The 27,698-nt window shown below is 36.4% G+C and overlaps 1 protein-coding gene across 1 annotated transcript; it reads left to right on the top strand.

Moving 5' to 3' along the window:
• Positions 1-602: 602 nt before the first annotated feature.
• Positions 603-27,649, top strand: LOC123878954 (guanine nucleotide-binding protein subunit alpha homolog). Its single transcript, XM_045926343.1, has 3 exons — positions 603-1,340; positions 14,012-14,280; positions 19,511-27,649. The coding sequence occupies exons 1-3, from the start codon at positions 840-842 to the stop codon at positions 19,866-19,868; spliced, it is 1,128 nt and encodes a 375-aa protein (XP_045782299.1). The 5' UTR covers positions 603-839; the 3' UTR covers positions 19,869-27,649.
• Positions 27,650-27,698: the final 49 nt, after the last annotated feature.

The following is a 27,698-nucleotide window of genomic DNA, read 5'->3' as shown; positions in this document are numbered from 1 at the left end:
ATGTCAAATTCCACATGGCAGGTTATAGTGTTACCGTAAAGTGAATTTTAAATCTCCCAATAATTATCAATCAACATGCTATCCTTATGGAATATTTTTTGTACACAACTTTATTTTAAAACTTGGTACCCATAGTCAGTCCCCAAAAAATATAAAATAACAATCCATTACCATTCATCATTTTTATAATATACCTTTACAACGCATTTTTTCCTAAATTGATGTAAAAATTCAAAATTTGGCAGCACTGTCAAGTTTCCATTGACAGTAAACCCATAGCAGTAAACAAATTCAGAGATGTTAAAAAAAAGTTAATTGACAGCTTTAATGAATGTTGCATGAAGACAAAATTATAAAGGTAAATGCCCACGGGACTGAGTGCGTAGAAATACGTCCATGGCGTAGATCTTCAATTTGCGTCATGTTAAATCCATTAATCAAATGAATTGGAGTGAAATTCATCAATTGAAGTAACCAGATGTATTCGAAATAAATTGAAGATCATTAAAATACATAATTTTTCAATTAATTTTATTAGTTTTTTTTAATGGCAACAAAATACATTTAATTGGTTGGATTCTTTTGGATCTGTGCAAATCTGTGGTCTCTTTCACTCACCTCAGTCAATTTTTCATTTTATTTTTCTCAATGAATTTGGGAGGGGTAGAATGCGTGTGTACGTCCTATTCCGGATATAGGTAAAGTTTATTTTATTGTTATTAGTTCGCACAAAGTGTTTCTTTAAATATGTGTGGATTATAAAAATTCTGTGTCGTGTGTGTGTTTACAATCGCTCGCTCAGCCTTCGTTTCCTATGTGAGTGTCGATAATCATGCAAAATGGCCAACGATCTGTGGTCATGTACCTGTTGTACGGAGGCTCTGACTTGTTGGCTGCGTCTCAAGCTGTCGCCCGAGGAGATAGAGCAGAGGTACAGAAGCAAGGAGATCGACAGAATACTGGAGAAAGACAAACAGACGTTGCGGCGGCAGGTCAAACTGTTGCTTCTCGGTGCGGGTGAAAGCGGAAAATCGACATTCCTGAAGCAGATGAGGATCATACACAAAGTGAAGTTCGAGCCGGAACTAGTGCGCGAGTTCCAGCATGTGATATACCAGAACATTGTGAAGGGGATACAGGTGTTAGTGGACGCGCGGGACAAGCTCGCGATTCCTTGGGAAAACCCGAGGAATCTGGACATTGGGCAGCAAGCGTTGCATTTCAACAGTACGGCGTCTCTGGACAGCCGCCTGTTCATGCATTACGCGCCGCACATACACTCGCTGTGGTTGGACAGAGCCATAAAGAGGGCCTATGACAGGCGGAGAGAATTTCAATTGGTGAGTGTTTGTTTACTTTGTTCTTTTATGTTTTATGAGTGGTGTGTCATTAGTGTTATAGAAGGAACATACACATTCATTGTACAAAATAAAAATACTTACATTTTTTTTAAATTGCATCATATCTCATACAAGTTTTATTAGTCAATAATAGTTATTTATGTACATAACACTTGCATCTCTTGTTTCTCAGCAGTCATCATTATAAAATTGTAATTTAGTTGGTCAGGTTATTTGTGTGTTATTAGCGCATCATACAAAACACTAGACCAAGAACATAAACCAAAACTTATATTTAGTATTGCAGCATTTATTCAATTCTGGATTTCTAATCTGCAGTTAAATTTGGCTGTCCATTAGACTACTTTTTTTTTTTAAACAATATTAGTATGGATTAGTTGTCCAGTCTTAATTAGCTCTTCATTGTGTATAGTGTCAATATTTACTATGTCATATAATGTGTTTTAGTAACTGTTATACTTAACTATGAATGTTATTATTATAAGCCTAGTGAAAAAACACTAAGCCATTCCATTTCTGGCCGAAGCCCCTCCCACCTTCCCGGTATCATAAACATTTCTGTGCGACAAAGGGCTTGAAAACTCAGCAATGTGGCCTCTCTATCTATACACACTGATCTCCCTCCCTTTTTTGTATTACAATTTGTGTGCCACTGTCTCACATCTATGTATCCTAAAACTGTGCTATCGTTCCTTTTTCCCATAACATGACCACTTGTTCCACTTCTGTGACTATATCAATTAATTAAGTAATAATAATATGGTGAAATATGTTGTATATAACTATTAAACTGAACTAAATTTAAAGGTCTTAATCTAACATTATCCATTGATGGAATTTCCCATTTGCTGTGAAATCTATGCAACAGATTTGGACACTGTTTCATTGAATTGGGTTTTCCTTATACTTAAGGAGTTTTGTACTAAATGGTCAAAACTTATCTTCCTCCACTTCATTGACCAGTTTGTTTACACGGGGCTGGAACATGCTCCTGCTGTTTTTTACTGTATGCACCTAAGTTATTTCCTTTTTGAGGTTACAATTTTTTAATCCTTTTGGATGCTTTTATTACTTAATAGCTAGGTGACTAATGCCTGACATGCTTTGAAAATAGCAAGGCTTCTTTATTTTTTTTTGTGATTTGTTTGTCTTGCTTGCTACTATCAAAATATAACAGATGGCTGCTGTATTTTGAATGTACTATGCTAGAAACATGCACACAAGTTTCACTGATGCGGAGAGGAGACATGTTTTTGATCAATTATTACTGAGAATTTAAAATAAAAATTACTGAGAAATGACTTGATAAAATTACTAGGTCATCTAACAATAATCTGATTGGGTTATTAAACACGTCTCCTCTCAGCTCTGCTACCGTGGAAACGCATCCTTAGGTTAATAAATATTAACAATCTCTACCAGTATTTATCTCAATGATGTGTAACACTGATGCGATAGTTATATTGCCAAATCCCTGACCAGATATATTGTGACGTCATTGTCTAGTATAGTAAATGAAATAATTGTAATAGCTTTTATCTCATTTGATTAGTCACACAGAGTTGCGTCATGCGTTACGTTAGCAAGGTTCTGCGGCACATACCCATTATTTATACCCGTAATAAATAATTACAGCGTTTGGACAATACCTGGATTTCTGAAAGTTACATAATATTATAAGCAAGCGGTTTTGCATTTGCCCACAAGATACCTACCCATTAATACTATAATTAATACTATAACTATACTATAACTATAAAAATCTGCACGGACGAGGGACTATTTACTGTACACGAAGGACAAAAGTCGTCGTCTTTTACTACGATTTTTCGCCATACTATTAATCAGTCCTGTGCGGTATCTAGGTGATAAATTTTCCTCCCCCATGGAAATTAGCCCGTTGCCTGTGCAGGCCCAAAGGGGATCAACTTTTGTCCTCCTCGGACAATATTCCGTTGTGTGTGCAGGTTCTTATAGTCATTACTAAGTAGGATCTTGAGAGCAGCTGAATGCAAAGCTGATTTCTTTCATGTAGCTGAATATGTCTTATTATGTCTTTATTGAAAGCTGTTAGGCGATGGTCGCGTACTCTACAATACACCTAACTTCAATGCCATTTTTCGACATCAGTTAGCAGATCTTGGTTCCTAAACAAAATTCGCAAGAGCTTGCGAATGACGCGTAATCGCGTTCTATTAGGAGTCCATGGTGGCGATTGGTCTGTATTATTTGAACGTAACGTGAGCATTCCTATAGTCAGTAGGTACAGTGAGCGAGTGAGCTGAGCCGCTCCAAATTTTTTGCAGATGCATAAACGCAGATTTTTAATATATTTTTTTTATAAGTTCCTGGGCATGACCGAACTTCGCTCAGGGTCTTTCGATTCGGTGTTATCTCTAATTTCCCGCAAAACTTGGGGATGACACTTATCTAGAAAAACTTGGAACTATCACTCCTACACAATTTACTGAGTTTACAGTTTTAGCAAGAGTAGGAGTATCTCCCTGTTTTTATAAAATTACTCAGCCAATTATTTAACAATCTCGATGATCGCACGTTTCGTTTGAAGTCCTAAAATGATTGTGCAGCCTTCATAGAAAAGCAGAAATAACAGTTCAAAACAATAATAAAATATAATGAGCCGATGCAAAAATGCGTCGACTTTGTTACGACTTTAAAAAAGGAAAAACAACTCCTAGCCGCGTCAGCCTTTTTTTACATTTTCCTGGTATCTAACCTGCCTGCCTATACCTGTTACCGACAGGCCACCTGTTTTATAACCTTTTATAATACCCACTAACTATCATTTGCCTGAGGCATCACCCGCGTTGAATTCGGTTCAAGTTTATACCACACTAGCTCGTGCCCACGACTTCCTTCGCGTGGACGATACTTTGAAAAACCTACTTTACCACCTTAGGGGTTGAATTTTCAAAAATCCTGTTCTAGCGGATAGCCCGATCTGTCTAGCTAGTAAAGTAGTTTGAGCCTGTGCGTTGATAGACCAGTCAGTCAGAAAGAATGTATTTTTAACCGATTTATGTCACGGTGCGTCCGTTAGTACGATTTTGATTTGGTACAAAGAAAGCTTACAACATGCTGGTTTCTAACATTACGCAGGAACATAGGTAGGTACTTAGGTTACTTTTTATCTTGGAAAGTCAAAGAGTTCCCTCAGAGTTTTAAAAAAAACCTAAATCCATGCGGAAAAGTCGCGGGCGTCATCTAGTTGAGTTTTTTTTTGTAGACACTAAATGGAAAACAATTAAAGTAAACAAATCATTCTGTACACAATGGACAGAAGTGTGTTGTATTCAAGTGACGAATGAATTAGATTTCGCACCAAAAAAGTATCAAGTTTGGCAGACAAATAAAAGAGTGCTGGCTGAGTGTTTTTCCTCCTTTATGTTATTTGCATTGGATTGAAAAGTGTGACTAAGTGTTACTTAAATATTATGTAATTCTCTACAAAATCTATCGGCTAGCTAGCCTCTTTCTTTACTTTAGTTTTTTTTACTAGGTTTTACTTGAGTCAACATGATTCTAGTAATGAAATAGGCCTCAGGAGTGAGGAACTTCAGTAGTTTAGTAGTATCAGTGTGCTATTCAACTATCAGTTAAAAACCAAGGTAGACAAAAAGAAAATTGAATTGATTTTCCTTCTAGATTTAAAGTCTTACGATTGGACACTATAAGCTATAAGGGCGCCTTCAAATCTGCCGCAAAGTGCCATGCATCGTAAATGGTGTTGTAAATCCATATTTAAATAAAAACGCGCGACTGCAGCGCTACGTCCGCGCTGCATCCCTGCTGCAGAGAAGGCGCCCTAAAGCAGACGGTGCTTTGACAGATTTCAATGAGCTTCCGCCGAAAAGAACGCCGATGAAAAAGAGCAACCGCCGAGTTTCTTGCTGGTTCTTCTCGGTAGGAACGGCATTCCGAACCAGTGGTAAATTATTTGATACTTCAAAAGCACTTGTAAAAGTTTATTTGAATAAAAATCTATTCTATTCTATTCTTCACATTATTGTATCACAAATTTTGTTTTTAACCGACTTCCAAAAAAGGAGGAGGTTCTCAATTCGTCGTAACCTAGGTACATTACACGTGTAGCTAAACAAAAATTATTTTGTAGTTTTTAGTGTTTGTGGTTTTTGAAGTCGGTTTTATTTTTCTTTTGATTTTTTTTTACATCCAACTCTTTCGATTTCCACTGTAAAATTATAAAAAAATCATATTTTCAGTAATCAAATGCATTGCGTTCGTAACGGGCGGCTCAGGCCTAAATAAGTATAGAAAGTTACTTAAAATGAGAAAGTGATGGAATATTTGTACATTGGTACCTAGATAATACACAACTAGTTAACAAAACAAATAAAGGGAGCTTGGTCCAAGATTTCGTGCAAATATTGCGATCATCTCCATGATTCTTGGAAACACCACAATCAATTATTATTAGGAGCCTAATGTTTTCGTCTTAGCGCTCACACCACTACGTGCCTAATACAAACCAGAGTTTTCTAAGAACACGCCTCTAAATTAAGAGGAAAAGAATCAAACGGTCTAGTTTAATATCAGGTAAATATAGATATTTTAAGTAAAATTTACTTAATGGTTTAGGTAAATACTTGAGATACTTACCCATCCTTTATTTTTACCTAGTGACTTCAAAAAACGGAGGGTTAAAATTAAAAAAAAAATCTTTTTCCTTAAATCAAGTAAGAAAATAGATAGATCTAATAACTTCTAAGCTGCCTTTAAATAAGAAGCGTGAATATCGTCGATTCAGGATCAAACCGAGAGTTTCCTCACTCTATTCACTCTGATAATAATATGTAAATAACTCGATAGGTATAAAGCCTGTGGAATATCAAATACAAGGTCATAGCAGTCAACAGGATCGATCTGAGTAAAAAGTTCGTTAGTTATAAATGCAAATCCGAGTCGGAAACGCCGACAGCGCAATGCAGATGTTCTGTTCGGCACGCAAACAGAAAATAGCTTCAAAATTGTACCCAGCGAGAGGACTAGGGGTGTTTCATAACTGACCACTTACTTCTTCTTCTTCGTTGTAACACTTTGGTAGAGCGGTCGTGGTCATCATGAAGTGACGTTTTTGAGGGCAGATGTTGTACGCCTTACGAGCTTTCGCCACTTCTACCTGCTGGCCGATAGTCTGGTACCGCCCTTACTAGAGATTAGAGAACTGACTTACCTACTAGAGAAATGTAGTTTAGTTACCAATTTTTCGGTAGGAGGCTCTATTAACCAAAAGTAAGTGATTTGGTCAAGAGTCACCTTTGCTTGAAAACGATTAAAGATATACTCATTCAAAAATAGCTATAAGTTATAACTCTTTTCATAAGATTTCGTTAATTGCGAGTCGGGCTCGTACATGAAGGGTTCCGTACCATCGTACAAGATAAATCTCTTGTTTTTATTTTTTTTGTTATAGTGGCAATAGAATTTGTCCGTCTGTCGGACAGACAGTCCGACAGGCAGACAGATGGACGGACAGCGGAGCCTTTATAATAAGATGACGTTGCGTACGGAGCCGTAAAAACACCTATAAAGAAAAGTTTTCACTCGATGCGCTGTAGGTATTCTTACACACCCTGTAACGATCCTACAAATCAGATTTCCGCTGGTTTTATAAAATGAAATGTTTACAAAAAAATTACGACAGGTAAGAAATGGATTACTCCACGCCTCAATATCAAGTAGGGTATATTACGCCCCATTCTTCATGGAATAGAATTTTACAACAAGCAATATCTGTCATCGGCGAAAACATTCCGGACCTATTTCCAGTCTATGAAAACGATAATTTTTAACATCTTAACGCATGCCAGTGGAAACTCCGCGGCTCGTTTGCATTAGAATGACAGATACAATGTCACGATCGCAATCACCTCTGATTGGTTGACGCTCGCTCATTATTGGCTACAATGCATTGTTGCAACAAGAAGAGCATAAATTCAGCCAATCACAATAATTGCGATTGTAATAATGATTGATGCAGGTTTTTCGGAATCGACCTGCGACGTCTTGCAAAGAGAATAAGGTAACTATTTTTTAACAACTGCAGAGCACTGCAGTGGACAGTGCAACGTGCTTGATACATTTCCAACTAACTTTTACCCGCGACTTTGTTTCTGATGCATATGCATATTCTTAAGTCGTAATTCATAGCCTCGGGGGTAATGCAGCTAACTATCTGTGAAAGAATTTTCAAAACTGGGCTTCAGAAATTTTCCACAGCTGGGTATAGCTGTACAGATATCCAGAATCCAGATATCTTTGTCTTGCGCCACTTGTATCCAACGAGTCCCTGTGACTTCTGATCTGCCCATAGTCTACTTACATATAATGATCATTATCGTCAATCAATCTATCAATCAATCAATCATTTACTCTAATTTTTGTTTATAGACGTTCATTGCAGGACATAGGTCCATTGTAGGGATTTCCATACGCCACGGTCGCCTGAAACCAACGGCTCCTTAGTCCTTAGTATCTGCGACTACGTGCATAATATTATTTAATTTATACTTAGCGAGAGTATTTCCTAGAATTAGAGGTGTATTATACACACGCTGTCATTAAGTGCGGTATAATTCAAGGCTTTGGATTCCATCTCCGTCAATGATTTCATATTTACCTACCTGTCTTTATGGCATTATACATAATCGTTTGCATCATTTTGCAGTAATGGTATGTGCTCTAACTTAAAATGGTTAAATACATACTACAATTACTATTATAGTCAATATTATTTTCTAGTTTAATTTTCTATTAAAGTTTTATTTATTTTTTAGTTTTATATTTTAAGCGTATTTTGTATTACCTGTATGTTGATCCAATGAATAAATTTAATTCTATTCTATTCTATTCTATTATGTTATAGGTATAGTAAGCGACAGGTCGACATGGCAATCGAGTTAAGAGGCCGGGGTGCGCCGGTGAGGGGATTCTTTAGGTAGAACTTTTCGTACCGAAGTCACAATTGGTGGAGGAAGATTGAGGACTCCATAAAAAACTGATAATATACCTACCTAGGTTCTACTGTCGAATTCTGCATTCACGAACGCAATCTTTATTCTTTCAAAACAGTCGCATTTTTCTCGTAAACGTAACGCAGCGTAACATTATAGTATCACATTTTATGAAATGTCGACGGTAAAATATCAAATCGAGACCGGTTTGACTAATTTGCCTGTTGATCCAAATACATAAAAAGATACGACTATGTAGTCATTAAAATTTTGACTAATTTATTATTTAATTCATGAATTAATTTAAATTTTAAGTACTTACTTATTTAATAGTTATTTACTAAATACGATGTCGTTTAAAGAAAATGTATGAGATATCATAACACTTTCTTTTGGCTTTACCGCAGTCGGGTAAAAAAGAGTCCTTGCCCTTGTAGTGACTCAATCTGGGACCTTTTATAAGACCATAGAGCTCACTACAGCCACAGTTTATGATAGTTAGGGAACTACCAACAAAACGTTGAGGCATCGACGTCACTGGCAGATTTGACGCAGGCAGCCAGATAACCTTAAAGTAGCCGTATTTTTCTTTAATTTTGCGTCACCATAGCCTAATATTTGACATATCATCGATTCAGTCCGGCTAGCATGGGCAGTAGATAAAAATTATATCCCCTGATCAATGATTGCCCCTTATTATATCCACTGTTGTCATAGAAATCAGTGGATATAATCGGAGATATAATTTTTATCTACTGCCCATGCTAGCCGGGCTGGATCAAACCGTGCTATCCCCTCACTCTGCTACAGTGACAAGAAGGTTGTCAAAATGAGGTCAACATAATCCTAGTTGGAGTTGACAGTGCATCCGTAGACGGCGTTCCCTACACCTTAAACTGAAGTGTCGTTGCCACTTAGTTTATTTCCTTTGTTTCGAAACAGATCCATGAATCATCAGCATCACGTAATAGTATTTGCTAATGCGACAATACCTATAAAATGATTTCTAACGTTAGATAAGATCGTTATCTCTTGGATAAATTATGAAAATTAAATGTGTTTTTAAATGATCTATCACTACCCATTTATTATAAAATGCGAAAGTGTGCTGGTTTGTTGGTTTGTCCTTCTATTACGTCGCAACGGATCAACGGATCGATGGGATTTTTTGCATGGGTACAGTCAAAGACTTGGACAGTAAGATTTATGCCACTTTTTATCCCGGAAAATCAAGACGTTCCCACGGAATTTTTGAAAATCTAAAACTACCCTGACCTGTAGCTGACGAAGTTGCGGGAAAACCTACTTAGTTTGCGAAGTCCGACTAACTCTTAATCATTCTACAATTTTGTGCGTATATTTCCTGAAAAACCCTTCTTATTCTTAAACGGTCCTATCCACTATCAAATCAAAATTGAGATAAGTATAATAAACTGATGGCAGATGAATGTCGATGCGATATGTCATTTTACCGTAAGCTGTAATCAGTTTTTTAACCCCCGACCCAAAAAGAGGGGTTTTATAAGTTGGACGTGTGTATCTGTGTATCTGTCTGTGGCATCGTAGCTCCTAAACTAATGAACCGATTTTAATTTAGTTTTTTTGTTTGAAAGGTGGCTTGATCGAAAGTGTTCTTAGCTATCATCCAAGAAAATCGGTTCAGCCGTTTGAAAATTATCAGCTCTTTTCTAGTTAATATAACCTTCACTTGTCGGGGGTGTTATAAATTTTTAATTTACACTAGTTCATAATGTTTTCTCAAGTTTTGCTTGGTTGTGGATTGGGATGTTTTTCAGAAAAGCTCCAATTAGAAGTTCAAGAAACCATTATTAGGGCTCAATTATCGACTCACTAACAACAGATTCTGTATTTTGCAACATTGTTCCTATTTCATAGTAACTATTATGACATTGGTTTGCTATTAACCCTTTGATTTCGCAACCTGTACGCATTAATGATCAATTAGCAGAGTGATATGCAATGAACTTGTGATAACTGATGTTAATTTGTGGAACGCGTTGAAGATGATTTTACTTTGTAAAACTCATTATTGCTATGTTACTATAAGTTTACTACATCGGGTTCGTTTTGCCGGATATTTTGTAGTTCCCCTAGTATTTTTAGGCTCCCCCGTATATGAAGGATGCCAGCAAAAAACAGCGTTGCTGACTGATATTTTATTATTATCAAATTCAAATAGTGTACCTATTTGAATTTGAACTCACAACATCAAACCTGTTTGACAAAATATTATTTTTTACTTATTAACCAAGTCATCAATAAGTCCTTTGGGCTGAATTAATTAAGTAGACTCGCGTGGAAGGCATATTATCATTCCATATTGGTGTATGATTCACAGGGGATCTTAAGTCGTCTTACAAGTAAATATCTTATCAATAAACCACAATACACCTGTTAGCACATATTGTATTAGCTCGATTGTTTGCTGAACAAGAAAGCGTCTCAGTTTCTGATAAGGGACCTGTTTTAACCGACTGGTTTTTATCAGTTGCTCGCCTTGCCAATAAAGGCTTTGTCTGTACCTAATCGTTCACCGTATCCTTCCTTAATTAACACACCAACGCAATTCGCTGCTATGTTTACCTATTCTATTGCCATTGAGTTTTTATAGCGATTGTAGTTATTGTTTTAAACATATATTTCTTCCTCAGTTTTTAGGATAGTGGTTCCCTCGTTCACGATGTTCTTTCTAAGAAAAGTCGTGCGAATGGTATTACAGATCAGGGTTACGACCACCATCCCTATTTCTTATTAGAACTCTTCGAACCCTGTAGGTTAGATATCCATCAATTATTATCAATAAAACCTCATCAAATGCTACATTGTTGCCATTCTCAATACATATTTAGAGGCTTCTTCTTAGACAGGTACTAAAGATACTGTAATTTTATATATTGTATTTCCCACACACATACCGCCCTCCGTCAAGAGGTCAAGTATCTTAAGATTTTACCCAACTTAAGAATAATAGGAATCCAATCCACAGTACGTCGTAACCGGAATGACCTATTTTCCGATTTTAAAAAACCGGCGACTATCTATTTCCAAGAGTTTAGTTGTGAATTTTGTCTGCAATTTTTCATCAATTTTTTCTTGTGTCTGTAATAAAAATTTTCTTTTTCTTTTCTTTAAAATTGTGTTCAGACTTCAGAGACAATGCATCAACTAAGAACTCTTCGTTTGCGAAAGTAAATTTAATTTAGTGTTTGTAATTTGTATACCTAACGGTGCCATTATGTTTGCGTACTATTCGTTTGCATTGTCGTGTGAAAATTCGTAACGTTTGATACGGAGCATGAGCGTTACTCCTGAGGGTTGCCAGTCAGGATTTTAAAGTGAATATTTCATTACAGTTTCACATCATTTATCAGGCGTAGATGAGAAGATCACAGGAAATATATCAAGTACCTTAGTAAGAGATACTTTGACATCCGTAACTTAAAACAAGATTTTGATCTTGGGCTCATAGGCAAAAATTCGACTGCTCATGTACATATTATACACATATTACACTGTGAGTAGCAATAGCGATTATTACATCGTAGGCTTTGTTAAAGTTTTTTGCTAGAGACGCAGTTTTTCGATTGACAAAAAGCTGCACTGCATCATCATCAATCATTGTTACAATCTCTATTTTTGTGAATTTATGATATTCTTTCTGCAACAATACGTTTCAGTCAATAGTGAGCGAGTATCAGCCAATTAAAGGTGATTGTCATTGTCACATTGTAGCTGTCAAACTACGCTAGAGCGCTTGGGCTTCAGGAGTTTTTGGCAACCCTAAACGACGCACCAGAGCAGTGACTTAGCGCGTCACTTTTCATTGTGTATGCTAAATTTTAACACGGATATTATGTTGGTGTGACCTCCAAACTACGGTTATGGCGCTAGGCCCTCAGGAGTTTTTGACAGCCCTAAAAGACGCATCGGAGCAGTGACTTGGCGCGTCACTTTTTATTGTGTACGAACAATTTTAACACGGATATGTTGGTGTGACCTCCAAAGTACGGCTATGGCGCTAGGCCCTCAGGAGTTTTTGACAGCCCTAAAAGACGCATCGGAGCAGTGACTTGGCGCGTCACTTTTCATTGTGGACGCTCAATTTTAACACGGATTGTAGGTGTGACCTCATCAATTTGACATCCTTTATTGCCTCCAATGTGCATACTTATTGCATTTAAGTCTTGTAGCGATTTAAATTTTTGTAGCCTACTGATTGTGATAAATTTATACAATGACAAGAGTATAATATGACTACCGATTTCATATTTCTTTTTGTTTTAGGGTGTTATGGATTTTGGAAGACCAAATTGAGCTTTGATTTGCTAACCCTTTGAAGCGTTTTCGTATGAACTATAAAATTACTATGAATAACTCTGTTTAACCCTCTAACACAGTTCACGACAGTTAGGGTACTTTTAACGAGACGTCGAGGCTTCGACGTCACTGGCAGACGTCAAATGCAAATGCATGCAAAGATTGCATGCTGGGAAGCCTATGAATCGCCTATTTTCACGTCATAGCCTAATATTTGACATATCGTCGATTCACGATCACACCGAGAGTTGCCTCACTCTGGTTCACTCTGCTTCTGGTGCGGAATTCCGTTCATAAACGATAAATAGTTCATTATGTTAATTATCTTATATATTAATATGCAAAAAATAGCAAACAAAAGGAACCACGCATAAAACGTCCTTTATTAGTAGCTCTTGAATTTAAATAAATACCGTACCGAGAGTGTACCATGCGTGGTTAGCGAATAAGGTCTCAGTATGGTCAGTCGAGTTAACAAAGAAGCATTAGATAAATAGGTATGGCGTCAATACGGAGATCAGATGAATGAATTGAAGGCTGAATAAGATGGAATTGAATGAAATGCCTTGTTAGGTTCAATGGTTTTGAGTTCATCCAATTTATTTTTGCTCATTTAGGCTAATAGTCTTGCACTGGAATGTTAACCGTAAGCTATTTACAGTGATGTGCATAATAATATTATTTAGGTAAGTCAAGTAGGTATCCAATAATATTGAAGAGAAAATTCGATGCTAAAATTTTGAGCAACCAAGAATTGGATACAGTCAAAGCATGTAACTTAAGAAAAGTAACACTAGTACTTTTCTTAAGTTTAAGGCTGATGGAATTTTGTAATTTATTAAATGTCACACGTAATGACCCTTGAATCTCGTTTACCTGCATCCTACTCGTACAATATAATATGTTAATGTACAATCTTATAACGAACGATTTATTTGTGCCATGCCATGCGTTGCGACAAAGGAATCTGCATCCGGAAGTCTATAGTTATTGATTTTCGTAAATTCCAATGATGACTGGCTTTGATTTTACAGGCAAGCTAAATATTATTGGGAATGATTTGTTGCTTAGTGAATTATGACTCCTCTCAGAGTGGAAAGGGTTAGTCCACCACGCTGGCCGAGTGCAGATTGGCAGGCTTCACACACTTTTGAGAACATTACGTAAAATAAAATCCGTCCGTAAAGTAAAATCCACCGTTAAATCGAGTGATATTTAATTGCTTCAAATGGGCACAACTCCGAAAAGTGATATGTGCGTTTGGTCACCTGTAAATACTTGGTGGTTGTCTTTAACCTTTTCGTTTCCGTTTTCCAGAGCGACTCAGTAAGTTACTTCTTCGGCGAGCTGGAGCGCATAGCGCGGCCGGACTACGTGCCTTCACACCAAGACATCCTCCATTGCCGGAAAGCCACGAAAGGCATCACGGAGTGTACGATCAACATCAACAATGTGCCATTCGTCTTCGTCGATGTCGGCGGACAACGGACGCAGAGGCAGAAATGGACACAGTGCTTCGATTCCGTCACGTCGATATTGTTCCTAGTCTCGTCTTCGGAGTTCGACCAGGTGTTATCGGAAGACAGGTGAATACTTTTATTCTTTATCCTAAATTATAACGATCAAGCCAGAAATGAGCTCCGTAGTCCGACATATCCAACGGCGATTGGGCAGGACACATAGTTCGAATAACCACTAGGCGTCGCCAAGGTCTGCATCCCTACATAGTTGAAATCCCACGGACCCGTACGAAGCGATTTGCTTCCTCGTTTCTAATACGCACTGCTAGAATATGGAATGCCCTTCCGGCTTTAGTTTTTAACCCCCGACCCAAAAAGAGGAGTGTTATAAGTTTGAAGTGTGTATCTGTGTGTCTGTGTATCTGTGTATCTGTCTGTGGTATCGTAGCGCCTAAACGAATGAACTGATTTTAATTTACTTTTTTTTGTTTGAAAGGTGGTTTGATCGAGAGTGTTCTTAGCTATAATCCAAGAAAATCGGTTCAGCCGTTTGAAAGTTATCAGCTCTTTTCTAGTTACTGTAACCTTCACTTGTCGGGGGTGTTATAAATTTTTAATTTACACTTGTTCCCGCTAACTATAATATTGGTGCCTTCAAAGGAAGAGTGAATAGGCACCTTCTGGACAGGCGCGCTCCACCTTAGACTGCATCATCTCTTGCTTGGTGTGTTTGCAGTCAAGTGAAAGCCCATTTAGTTATTTAGACGGTGGGGTGCTTGAATAGCGACCTCGAAGCGGAAAGCGCAGCGTTGGGAGACCCCCACTAGGTGGACAGACGACATCAAACGAGTCGCAGGGAGCCGCTGGATTCAGGCGGCGCGAATTCGTGGCGCGTGGATGTCTCTATAAGAGACCTATGTCCAGATAAAGGTTGACGACGACGATGATGATGATGATGATATTCTGCCACATAAAAGTACACGAAAAGATACAGCCACTAACAACAGTCATTAAAGAAGCGAACTGTGACACCTTAGTGACGTCATAATGTGATATGACGCAAATGACCATGGAATCGTCATGATTTTTGCTAGTTTGCTATAATTATTTATAGATCCTTGAAAGCACAAATAATAATTAGGTACATATAAAAGATTACTTGACCACAAGGGAACTTCTTGGAAAGTGACGAAGTTTACCCACCTTTGGTATTAATTTATTATTCATATATTAACCAGGGAATATTAGTCACCTAAAAGCATCGTTAATATTTTATGAATACAACACTAATTGGCACAAAACACGAATAGGTTGATAAAGTTATTAAAAAAAAGCATTTTTTTTACGTCGTTATCATTTACCACGAGATCAAAAGCGTCGGACTACTGTGTCTCTCTTTATACTGTGGCAGGAGACTACCACCAGACCAGACCAGACCAGACCAGAACAGAACTGAGTGTATAAAGTGCACATTACGAGTAGAGATTTATAGGATCATGGGCACAAAACAACTCAACAGGTTATAAAAGCAGTTTCTTTGTGTATATTTTCGCCCTATGTTAATAACAACATAATGAATCATATTTGTATGCACAATCAAAGCGATTATGAATTGCTAATTCACATCCGCGCCGGGCATAGGCTAGTCGTGCGAATACTATAATCATTTAGACCGGGTGTCGGTCATACTAATTACCCACACATCTGTCTTTAAACTCCTCTGTTTATCTCCTTAGCCACTTTGTTCTATTTTGTTACGTCGCACAGACATGAAACATTTTGTGATCGACATAGCTTAAGGAATTAGTCAGCTGAGGTGGCAGTGTCTGCCGCAGAACTGATGGCCGCTGGGACAGACGTGTTCTGGAGTGGAGACCGCGTATCAGCAAACGCAGTGTGGGACGACTTCCAACCCGCTCGACTGACGACATTAAGAAATTAGCGGGACGTGGGTGGATGAGGAAGGCGGGAGGATCGTGTGTGGTGGCGTGCTCTTGGGAAGGTCTATGTCCAGCAGTGGATGCAAACAGGCTGATTGATTGATTGATTGATAAACGTTGGGGTATTGAAGTGCGGGAGTGGTGACATTGCACCGGAAAACGCAGCAACAAGAATAGCATTTCAGCCAATAAAACAATCGCAATTGTAATAATGATTGATGCTGGTTATACGGAATGGAGCTACTGCTTATCATTCAAGAACTAAGCCTGATTCCAGAGAAACTGGAAAATGAGAACTGGAACTAAGAAAACTGGGAAATATGGTACTGAGTACTCTGATGTATAACGCGCACGTGAACGTAAATAGATATCAAAGTAAACATTAAATACCTTATTAATTTAGTCGGTTGTTTTTATAACTGTGTCATTAATATTTTTATTGCGATCGCATTTAGTAGTGACGTCGTTAAATCCGGCAGAGGATAAAAGTGATCCATCAAAGATTTTTCATAGACCCGTTCTTGAGCTCTGGTCAAATAGAACGCGAGACGCTGAATGCGGACTGCACGGGAGCAAGGTTACAGTTTTAGATATTGATGTTAATCAATCAGCCTGTTTGCGTCCAGTGTTGGACATAGCCTTCGAGAGCGCACCATCACCTTTCGCATCCACCACTTTCTAGCCAACTTCTTAAGCTCTTTCAGTGTCTTTACATACTGCATTTGCTGGAATGCAGTTACTACTCTGGGGCACGGATTAATAAGCTAAAGTGTCAGTGGCAGGTCATATTGTCTAGCAAAATTAATGGTCGCTGGGGCAGATATCGTGATGATAGATGAGTCCTTTCGATGCTTTTGAGCAGCGCAGCTGCTGTGGCGCGTTCTGTGTGACCAGGGCTTGAAACCGCACCGTTAAGTTACGATACATTTTAAATATAGTCAGGTATGCGGGCTATGCGTAAATGTGGCGTGTATTACGAAAGCAAAGTTGTGTCAGTCATGGCTTACCCGTTACTAATCGAGTAATAAGAGAAACTGGCCTTAATGACGCTTGATGTCATAATTATTTCCTCAAAGGTCGGTGCTTTGATTCTTAACTAGCGTTTTGCACGCGCATAATATCCGATCTTTTTTTTGGACAAGGTTTGCTCCGCACTTTGGCAAATGCATGTCAAACATGGGGTTATTCATGGGGTGAAATTCCTAAAAGGAAATTCCGACAACGCATCGGCGGTACCTCTCTGGTGCTACAAATGTTCATGGGCAGCCGTTATCACTTAGCATCAGGTGCTCGCTATTTTATATTTAAAAAAATGCTTAAATCGTTGGTTGTAGGCCCATATGATTAACTTCATTCAATACCTGAACGGTTCATATACCTAAAATTCATTTTACTCAACCGAAGCGGCTTTCCCAGCTTTTATCAATCTCATGACACGTCACTACCTAGTACCCTTTTACGAGTGTAGTAGACAAATATCGAGTATCGATAAACTAGGTAGACAGATTTCGGTCGATAAACTAGGTAGACAGATAAAATGGACCTAAAGAGCTTTTTTTAAAGTCGTCTATTCTGTATACTACTAATCCATACTAATATTATAAATGCGAAAGTGTGTCTGTCTGTCTGTCTGCTACATTTTCACGGGCCAACCGCTGAACCGATTTTAATGAAATTTGGGACAGACTTGGGCCACATCCCGGGAAGAACATAGGCTACTTTTTATTCCGGAAAATCAAAGAGTTCCTATGGGATTAAAAAAAACCGAAATCCACGCGGGCGAAGCCGCGGGCATCCCCTAGTTTTATTTAAAAGCTTTTGATTTATTGTGAGATTGACTGAGCAAATGAGTTTAGGTCCTTTTTTAACCCCCGACCCAAAAAGAGGGGTGTTATAAGTTTGACGTGTGTATCTGTGTGTCTGTGTATCTGTGTATCTGTGTATCTGTGTATCTGTCTGTGGCATCGTAGCGCCTAAACGAATGAACCGATTTTAATTTAGTTTTTTGTTTGAAAGGTGGCTTGATCGAGAGTGTTCTTAACTATAATCTAAAAAAATTGGTTCAGCCGTTTAAGAGTTATCAGCTCTTTTCTAGTTTTCTTGTAGAAAAGAAGGTTAGATAACCGTTAGGTTCATAATATTATGTCAATAGACAAATGTCAAGCTGTCAAAATGGACGTTGCCTAAATACATAATTATGTATTTATTTGAAAATGATGTTTTGGAAAACTCAAATACTTTGGATCGTCGGGGGTGTTATAAATTTTTAATTTACACTTGTAATCTGACGTTGTAGAGTTTAGATACTTGAGATCTCTCAACGATGTCGAGAATCGAGATAGACGAACTCGGTTATCTTTCAGTTTCACTAGTTTTGTGCAGTGTATTACTAATACCAAATTACAAGCAGAAGTTTACATAAAAATCAACATCCGGGCATTTAGCACCAAGGTCAATACATCTCGCTCGCAAACATTATTTCGGCTAAAAATGCAAATTGTAGATAGTAGTCACGCATTGACTCGTGTGTAACATGTCAATTTTTTTATTTCCAAAATGTTTTTTGATTTTTTTGGGGTTTTTCGCTCGAGGTCTACAACTTAGGCCTGATCTACGTTTTCGAACAGATCTGATTCACTAGATACAGTCTAAAATAGATTAATCTTTCCCATTTTTTATGAGGAAAAAAGTTGACTTAAGAGCCCATTTACACTAATTTATCGGCAACTGCATCCGAATCGCGTTGACTTATTTATGTTAAAGTAATCCATCTTCTATTCACAGGTCAGGTAGACTAATATATGCGTTTGTAAACTTATGGATCACTTGTTTGAAAGTACTGAAATAAATGGTCAATATATTATAACACTTCATATGCAACACTTTAAAATTGTAACTATTGTACAATCTTTAAATTAGGCCACTTTAGACAGTTTTTAAGAATTTATTCGGTACCTTACATGCATAACCTTGTAACTAACCGGTTTCTTATTAAAAAAAAAATGCAAAATTATCAGTCGTTAAAAAACGCTAGGTCTGTCTTGTTAGTGAATTTAAAACAAAATTGCCTTTTCGATATAATAATAATCTTAAACTCAAAAGGGTACTGTGTGATTTATGAATACCTAGCTTTAATTCTGAAAGAAAAGAAGGTTTGAAAACTTCTTGGTATGTTATTCATGAGTCCAAAGCAGCACACCGCGATTGGCGATAGCCTTAGGCAATTCTCAGATATGCCTAGAGCACTTAGCCCGAAACCAAAACTACGACCACGAGTTTTCAAGCCAATCAAGAATAGGCTAAAATTCCTAGTGCCTATATTTTGATAATGATGAAGCATATGCCTGGCTCTGTTTTAGGTTGAGAGTTGAGGTTTTGAGTCCCCTCAAACTAAACTTTTGCTTTCTCTGTTCCAGGAAAACGAATCGTCTCGAGGAGGCGCTGAATATATTCGACACGATCGTGAACAACGTGAACTTCAAGGGTATCTCCATTATACTTTTTCTGAACAAATCCGACTTATTAGCGAAAAAAGTCGCGAGCAGTGAGACTGACATACGCTGGTACTACCCCCAGTTCACAGGGGACCCCCACAACCTGAGGGATGTGCAAATGTTCTTGCTCAACATGTTCGCCAACGTCCGGAGGGAACCAAAGACAACACTTTACCACCATTTCACCACAGCCATAGACACGCATAACATAGAGGTCGTATTCAACTCCGTTAAGGACACGATCCTCAACCGCAATCTCGAATCTCTGATGCTGCAGTGACATATGCCAGAGTGGACTTTTAATGATTGTGATAATTGCTGGCTATACATAGTTTATCTTTTTTAGCACTGTATTTTCAGATAGTAAGTTCCTTTTGGCATAGCAAAAATCAGTCAAAATAGCTACGTTTCTAGTATTCGTAAATGTAAAGCTATCCTTTTCCGCGTGAAGCATAATGAAAAGGATAGCAATACAGTTATATGTTACCTGTCACTTTTGTTAGGTTGTAGATTCCACAATATTCAGTCTATTATTATATTGAGAACTAACATTTATATACCTAATCGTTGTTGGAAATGAGGATTGCTAATTCATGTGTTTTGTAGCCATGCAGTGTCAAAAGGGACTTGGGTGAAAAAGATCATAGTAGATGGTTCCGTGCGTTCTGTTGTAATTTTGTTTTATCTGCATAATAAGAAAGCACATTTTAAAAGACAAGAAATGTGATTTGTATTTTATTTTGTTTTATTAGAACTTTATCGTCGGCCTATTCTCTAGTTTTGTAACTTTGTAATGGCGAAAATATACTTACAACAGGGCACCGAACATGATATCCGCGAAGCATGTTGTCTTAATATAGGGTTGCCTTAGTTATTGTGAGTCAGACTTGCACACAAACGGTTCCGTACTATTTACCAAGAAATACTTAATACAACTTTATATTACGGTTTATGAGACAGACGGACGGACGGACAGCAGAGGCTTAGTTATATGGTCCCTTTAGCATCTTGTACGGAACCTTAAAAATAATTATAAATAACGGATACATACCACGATTAATTTGATGATTTTTTTATATTCCGATATTTCGACTCAGTTGCAGTCTTGTTCACAACGGAACTTCGGCTCTGCCGGTGTGCCTTGCGCCTTATAATCCCATTTATTGCTATGTATGTTGTAAGTATGTTTTCGCGCTAAATGTTCGGCGCAATACGTTCACCAAGCATTCATTCTATAGTATATGTATAGTTTATCATATTGTAATGATAAATTTGTATATTATGTTTATTTATGACCAAAAATGTAGATTTTGCACTCTAAATGATATATTTGATGATCACTTTTTGATAACTTTTATATGTATGTATTTGGCGCTTTTTACTTGTGTTTACTGGAGTTTAGGAGTTTGGAGCTTAATGTATGCACTAGACATAGAGGCAGTTTTGTATTCTATATAACCCTAGTCGTTATCGGAATCTTAAGAGCGGTTACGCATTCATCCGATCTGAGTCCGTGAAAATACGGATATAAAAAACTCGGACCGAACTCTGTTATTGTTTACGCACTAATCCGATCTCTGATCCAAATCCATGCTATTCAGTGGACATCTTTGATATATCTACGTCATATGTCCGATGAAACCGAGGCTCATCCGAGATATTTTCACGGATGATGTACGTTACTAGTGCGTAAGCTACAAATAGTTCTACAACTAGGTACTTTGGAACTTATTCCCACAGACTCGGATCGGATGAGTGTGGAACCGCCCTAAGTCTAAAGCAGCATTAAAATTAATCTTATCGATAGTAATATAATAGATTTTACTGCCATTTTTAATTGAATGTGAAAACGACGAATCTGAATAATTTGTGATTGTATTTAAATATGAGTATTTATATTTATTTATATTATATCGGACGTGATTTTTAATAGAAATGTGAATTAAGCAATTATTGTCATTTAAAACTTCTTAACCGTAAGCGAAATATTGCAATGCAAGTAATTAATTTAATTTTGTCATGCAGGTAATATATGCTATCACAATATATGTTCGATCGTTTATTCCGTTTATACACCCAAAAACAGCCACCCTAGTGTGTATCTATCTAACCACACCAGACTAAAAAATAATATACGAAATTCCGTTAATAGAATGGATAGATGGACACATGTTTCCTCTTTCACCCTATACTGAATATTTAGGGTGTGTAAACGGAATAAATTGTCTCGTTCATGATAAACATTATGATGACGTGAATAGTACTTTATTATGATCCAGGGGTGTTAAGTATTGTATCAAAGTCAAAACAACTTGTTTCCCTTTAGGGATTAAAATGTATGGGAACTGTGATGGAATTTTATAGGGCTGTAAACAGCAACGAAGTTTTTTACTATGAAAAAGTTATATGTATGTACAATGACCATTGATGACACAATTTTTAAGCTCAAACCATATTGCAGTGAGCATTGCTACGCTTACTCTGAGTTTTTATGAAAAACATAAGCGCCCTAGACTCACGTTTTCAAGATCGGTGATAGAAATAAATTCCTAAAATTATGCCATGCTTACGCATACATGTTATATAGACTGAATTTTTATATCGAATAAAATAAATATAAAGAAAATTTTCAAACAACTATGTATAGAGAAAAATTTCGATACATGTCTACGTAAAAAAACCTAATAAGCTATATGAAAATGGATTGAGGTTTGATTTTCTCGGTTTTTTAGGGATGGTTTGTATTATAAAAGATATGGATGTCAAAAGTACAATATATTGTTTTTAACTCTGAAAACTAAAGTGCGCTTTTTATATTAAGTATACAATTTTCTTTATTAATATTTTTACTAAACAAAAACGTCATTTCTTAAAAGAATATAACTTAAAATGAAGAGCAGCTTAAAAATATCTAACTTTAAAATCTAAATATTTATCCTTATTGAATTAAACTAAAACAAAAGTAAATATATAGAACTCAAAACATTGAACAAGTGATTAATTTTGAAGTAATGCATATCAAGCTTTTACTGGATATTATATCCAAGCAGTATCATATTAAAAAATAAACGCTTAAAATGCTTCGATTAGTCAAAAAAAATAATAGCTGTTATGGACTAATATAATTATATAAAATGTTTATTCCGTTTATTCGCCCTAAAACACCCACCCTAGGGTGTAAACTCGGAAATGCGTGACCGACAATATACAAATTCAGTTCATTTATCCCGTCCGGGGTGAAGAGACACGCATACTCACAGTTGGTACAAACTCTAGGGTGGATGAACGAAATAAGCCATTTAAAATTTCTTTGCACTTACGATTTAATTCCGTCCCTTAACATAATTTTTCAGATCATTACGTTCAGAATTTGACTAGCTTTAGCCCACGACTTCGTACATAACGTATAATTTGACTGAACTGAATAACGTAGCATTCTAATGGTGAAAGAAATATTAAAATCGGCTCAGTAGTTCTGATTTTATCGATTACAAACATACAAATCTTTCCTCTTTATAATATTAGTAAGAATAGATTATTCTGAATGTGATTCGGTAGATCTTACAGACAGAAATACAAACAAAAGTGATCCTACTTTAGTTCTACTTCTATACTAAATATATTGAAAATCAACCCAAAATACTATCATATGACAATCAATAAATTATTTCAAAGAGGTTTCAGTAACTAAATCATAAAATTCTAAAGATGACAAACTATGCTTTTTATAAAGTTCTTATATGGCGGTATTACACTTGGTCGCTAGTCTGTATTCGGGTACCTGACCCTGCTTTACACTGCCTTTTTTACATGAATTCAGGCTAGTTTGAAAAGTAAATCTTTTTTAAAGTTGCCTATATTCGATATCGTTCATTTTCATTTATGGCTCATGGGAAGCAATGATGAGGTCTGGATTGGAGTACATTTTCCTTGAAAGTAAAACACGGACGCCGGAAGGGCGCTCCACCCCTTAGCGGTTCGCACTTCGCATCTGAGATGTTGAGCAGAAACTCTTCTGCGAATGTTGGTTAACCACTGGATGTAATTACGCCATTGCTTTTATGGTAATATCACGTAGTATTGAGATTATGAATGGAATGTAATGCCGTAGAGTATATGATCCTCAGAGAGAATCGACGATTTAATGGGCACAAATAAAATAAATAAATTATTATCTATCTATTTGATTCTTTTAACATGATTCGGATCTGTGAAAGTGATCTTTTTATAGTTTTAATAAACTTAGCGCATAATTATAACGATCATAATAATTATACTCATTATAGTTGGATTTTCGTAAGCTTTAGTATATTTATTTCTAGTTTTGTAAATGTTTATCGGAGTTTTGTAATGTTTAGATTAATTCAATTGTTTATTTATTCTGTGTACATTTGTTTATTTTAGAAACGTTTTATTCGAGGCTACCTGTGTAAATACCTCTTTGTTTTAGTGTCTATATTGATTTGATTGATTTACATATTTCTTCATATTTCTGGTAGACAGCCAGCCTAAAACACGTATTCAGGGACATTCTCGGGTTCTGTTTTCAATACATATTTATAAGGACTGATAATACCATAAGACCACTTTTTAACTCGTGCCAATAAAGAAATGAATCAAAAACAGTGTTAATCATACTATCTTACTCACACAGTATACCTGTGTATAGTGTTTGAGTGAGATGGAATGATTAGTGGCTAGCGCGGCTTCGTTTAGATTACTTTATTATTGGCACGTGTTATACGTCTCTGAATGCGGGTTTTATACTATTGGAATACAAGGAGCGAGCCGAGGCGCATGCGCTGAATTTTTCATTTTGAATTCACCAAAGAAATGCAGATAAGTATGACATTATTACACATTTCCAGTATAATGCGTACATTTTGAGATCTCACTAGCCATTATAGATCTGTGTCAACTGTTATGTCAAAAGTACGACTTTTTGTCAAAAGTAAGTTTCACGTTCAAGTTAAGCTTAAATGTGAAACTTACTTTTGACATGAAAGTTGACACATAGAACTAAAAAAATGGTGAATGAGATCTCAAAATTTACGCTCTATACTGAAAAATACTACGCTTGCGTCTAGTCTCGTAATGTGAGTACAGCTTTAGAAATCACTGTTTCGAGTTTGATTAGATTTCTTATATAAGTGATATGTTGCATTTAATGGTGCCATTACAAAATGGCAGTTAACATGATGGTTATAGAGCCTGCGGAGTTGCAATTAAATTATTGTTTTAAAAATACAAAAATGATTTTTTTATTGTTTTAAGCGTAATTTACAATGCATTAAATATTACAATTTGCAATTGATTTGCGCAGGTAACGCAATATTTTAAAATGTACCTAAATGGACCCATATTTCCGATAAATCTCTAAATAAGTTAATCAAAATATGAGACCCTTGAAATAAAATGTTTTTACCTATAATGATGGATGCTCGATAGATATAGCAAAAGGAGAGGTTTGAAAAAAAAATCGACCAATAAGGTTGGTTAGTTTTTCTGTGATGTGCGAGGAAGACCTTATTCTTAATACAATATTATATTTGTGGGCATCCACTAAAGCTCTAAACAGATACAACGCGTGACGGCAGGGCGGCACAATGTACATGTGATAACTGCAGAGCGTTGCGGGAGCAAGTAATAGATACCTACTTGTAATACAAGGAACTGTACGTCATACTGCATAGCCAATTAAATTAATTAATACTATAGAACGGCTTGTTTGGACCAAAATCGTGTCTTACAGAGCTGTTAAACAAAAATGATACGCCATCAAATTATAAGCAGACACTACATCAAAAAATTCTTGTTTTGAATGACCAACCTAGTGTGTAGTTTATAGAGATTTTTAGCAAAGACCGATGGAAATACAGCAGCTACTCGTATTAATCGCACTTTGAGGTGTGTACAGTTTCTTGTATAACTATAAGAGTCGTGCTGTAGAGGCTGCGGTCTCGCGTTTTATTCGACCAGGGCTGAAATAGTCAGTATACTGAAATAAATTTGAGGAAAAATTAAGCAATACACAATTTGAGATTAAATACAAACTATATACACAAACAAAATGTTATTTATATATGAATATAATTTATATAATTTAAAACTTATCTTTGAAATGTTTAGTACCTTACAATGTTGGGCTCGAGACACATTGGCGCAGAGTAGAAGCGCAGCGACGCGTCTTATCTGAATATTTTCAAAGTTATCTGTTATACTTGAACTACAAAGAGTCCAATGAGTCACTTTCGGGTTGATCCCCTTTTTGACCAAACCAATTCCGTTAGCGTAAATGCGCACATCGACTCGCGCCTCCGCTTGCCTTTTTCACTTTGCTTTATAAAAATTAGTACAATATTAATGAAAATGAAGTTTAGTATATATTATTTGGCACACTTTAGCAAAGACGCGTGGATGCGCTTTAACTCTGCAGCAATATGTCTTGAGCCCATCTTAGAAAGATAATTATGATTGTTGATTTATAAATTATTTTAATCTGTACAAATAATCTCATTTATTGATAAATATTAATTATAATGCTATTGAAATGAATTATATTATTTAAAAATATTTCCTTTTTTTGTAAAATACTTCGTTTTAGGATTTCTGTGTAGCTAGACTATCTATCGGTTTTTAAATGCACGTTTTGTACCTAAGTATTTCTTGTAAGCTTAAGATTTATCATACTATGTACAGGTGTAGAAAATTGGTTTTTAAAACTGACAAAGAACGTTACTAACAATAAGTATTAAATGTATATGCGAATTGCGAAAACTAGTCTGGTCTAGGCGAAAAATAGCCGGCACACATTGCGGCAAAGTCGAATGTGCGGCGACGAATCAATGTCATTTCTAAAATGTTATGAAGCAAACTGAACTTTACTTTTGCTACGCAATGTACAAGTCGACGCCCGCATTCGCTCGTATATTTCATTTAGTTTCACAGTTGCATTAAATATTGAGTTATAAGCTCAGTTTACTTTGAAACATTTTAGAAAAGTCGCGTCGCTTCACTTCGACTATCACGCAATATGTCATGAACTTTATACATCTCTATACCTTAGGCCAATTTCTTAAAAAAAAAAAACTGAATTCTTGATATTTTATAGATCTATTTTCTACACCGGTACAAGGTATGTTTTGTACAATGTTATTTATAAAGGAACAAAATAATCTAGTGTTGTAACGCAACGGTAAAGGTTAGGTAAAAAATGTAGTAAGTTCGGAAAATGGGTCTCAAACTAGCGACTAAGTCGAGGCAATGTGATAGGCTGATTGATGTTGTGTAGATGCCGTGTCGGACATTCAATGTAATGGTTCACGCACACTTGTGCGGGCCGTACCGCGACACCATACCGTTAGTGATGCGTTTTATACAATTTGAATTAGTCTGTGTAAGTGATGGAGCAGAAATTCTGTTTTGAAATGGTTATTAATAACATTGAAAAGAACGAAACTTTTATGATTAACTTAAAGGTTTTGCAATAAACGCAATTAAAAAAAAACTAACTGTATAATTAAACTTTTTTACTTTGGATCCGTTTTAGTAAGAGTTCTATATTCGATAATAACTGCAAACGATTAAAATGATTTTAATCAAAAGTTTTGTCTCATTACATTGAATGTTCGGCACAATTCGATTAGTGTAATTAACGCCGTGGGTGCCAATTCTTATATTGCTCGAAAAAATCCAATAATAAATGTTTATTTGATGATGAAAAAAGGTATGCAATTGTTTTTGATAGGAATAGAAGTAGCTTTCGAGGCTGAGTAAGCGGTTATTAAGTTTTCGCCCATTGTATAGGACTAAGTTTACAACGCAGATTTTTTTGTCTACAAACCAAAATGAAATGGACTGTTTACGGTAATGGCCCAATACAGTGGGCGAGAACCTTTATAGTTAGTTGTATTTGTATGTTACGAATTTTAAAGGTATGTTACGTCATTTTACACTCGTGTTAATGTATGCTAGAGTGTTGACAATATCTTTTGGAATTCCTCTATATTTTGTATACAGCCCAATATTTATTGTACAGTGTAATAAAATACCATGCATGTATTTTTTGTGTTTCATTAAAAATGCGACTGCCCTACCACGTATGATGATA

This window comes from Maniola jurtina, chromosome 3, assembly GCF_905333055.1.
Source record: "Maniola jurtina chromosome 3, ilManJurt1.1, whole genome shotgun sequence".
Taxonomy (NCBI): domain Eukaryota; kingdom Metazoa; phylum Arthropoda; class Insecta; order Lepidoptera; family Nymphalidae; genus Maniola; species Maniola jurtina.
This window is presented reverse-complemented; position numbering and strand designations above follow the sequence as displayed.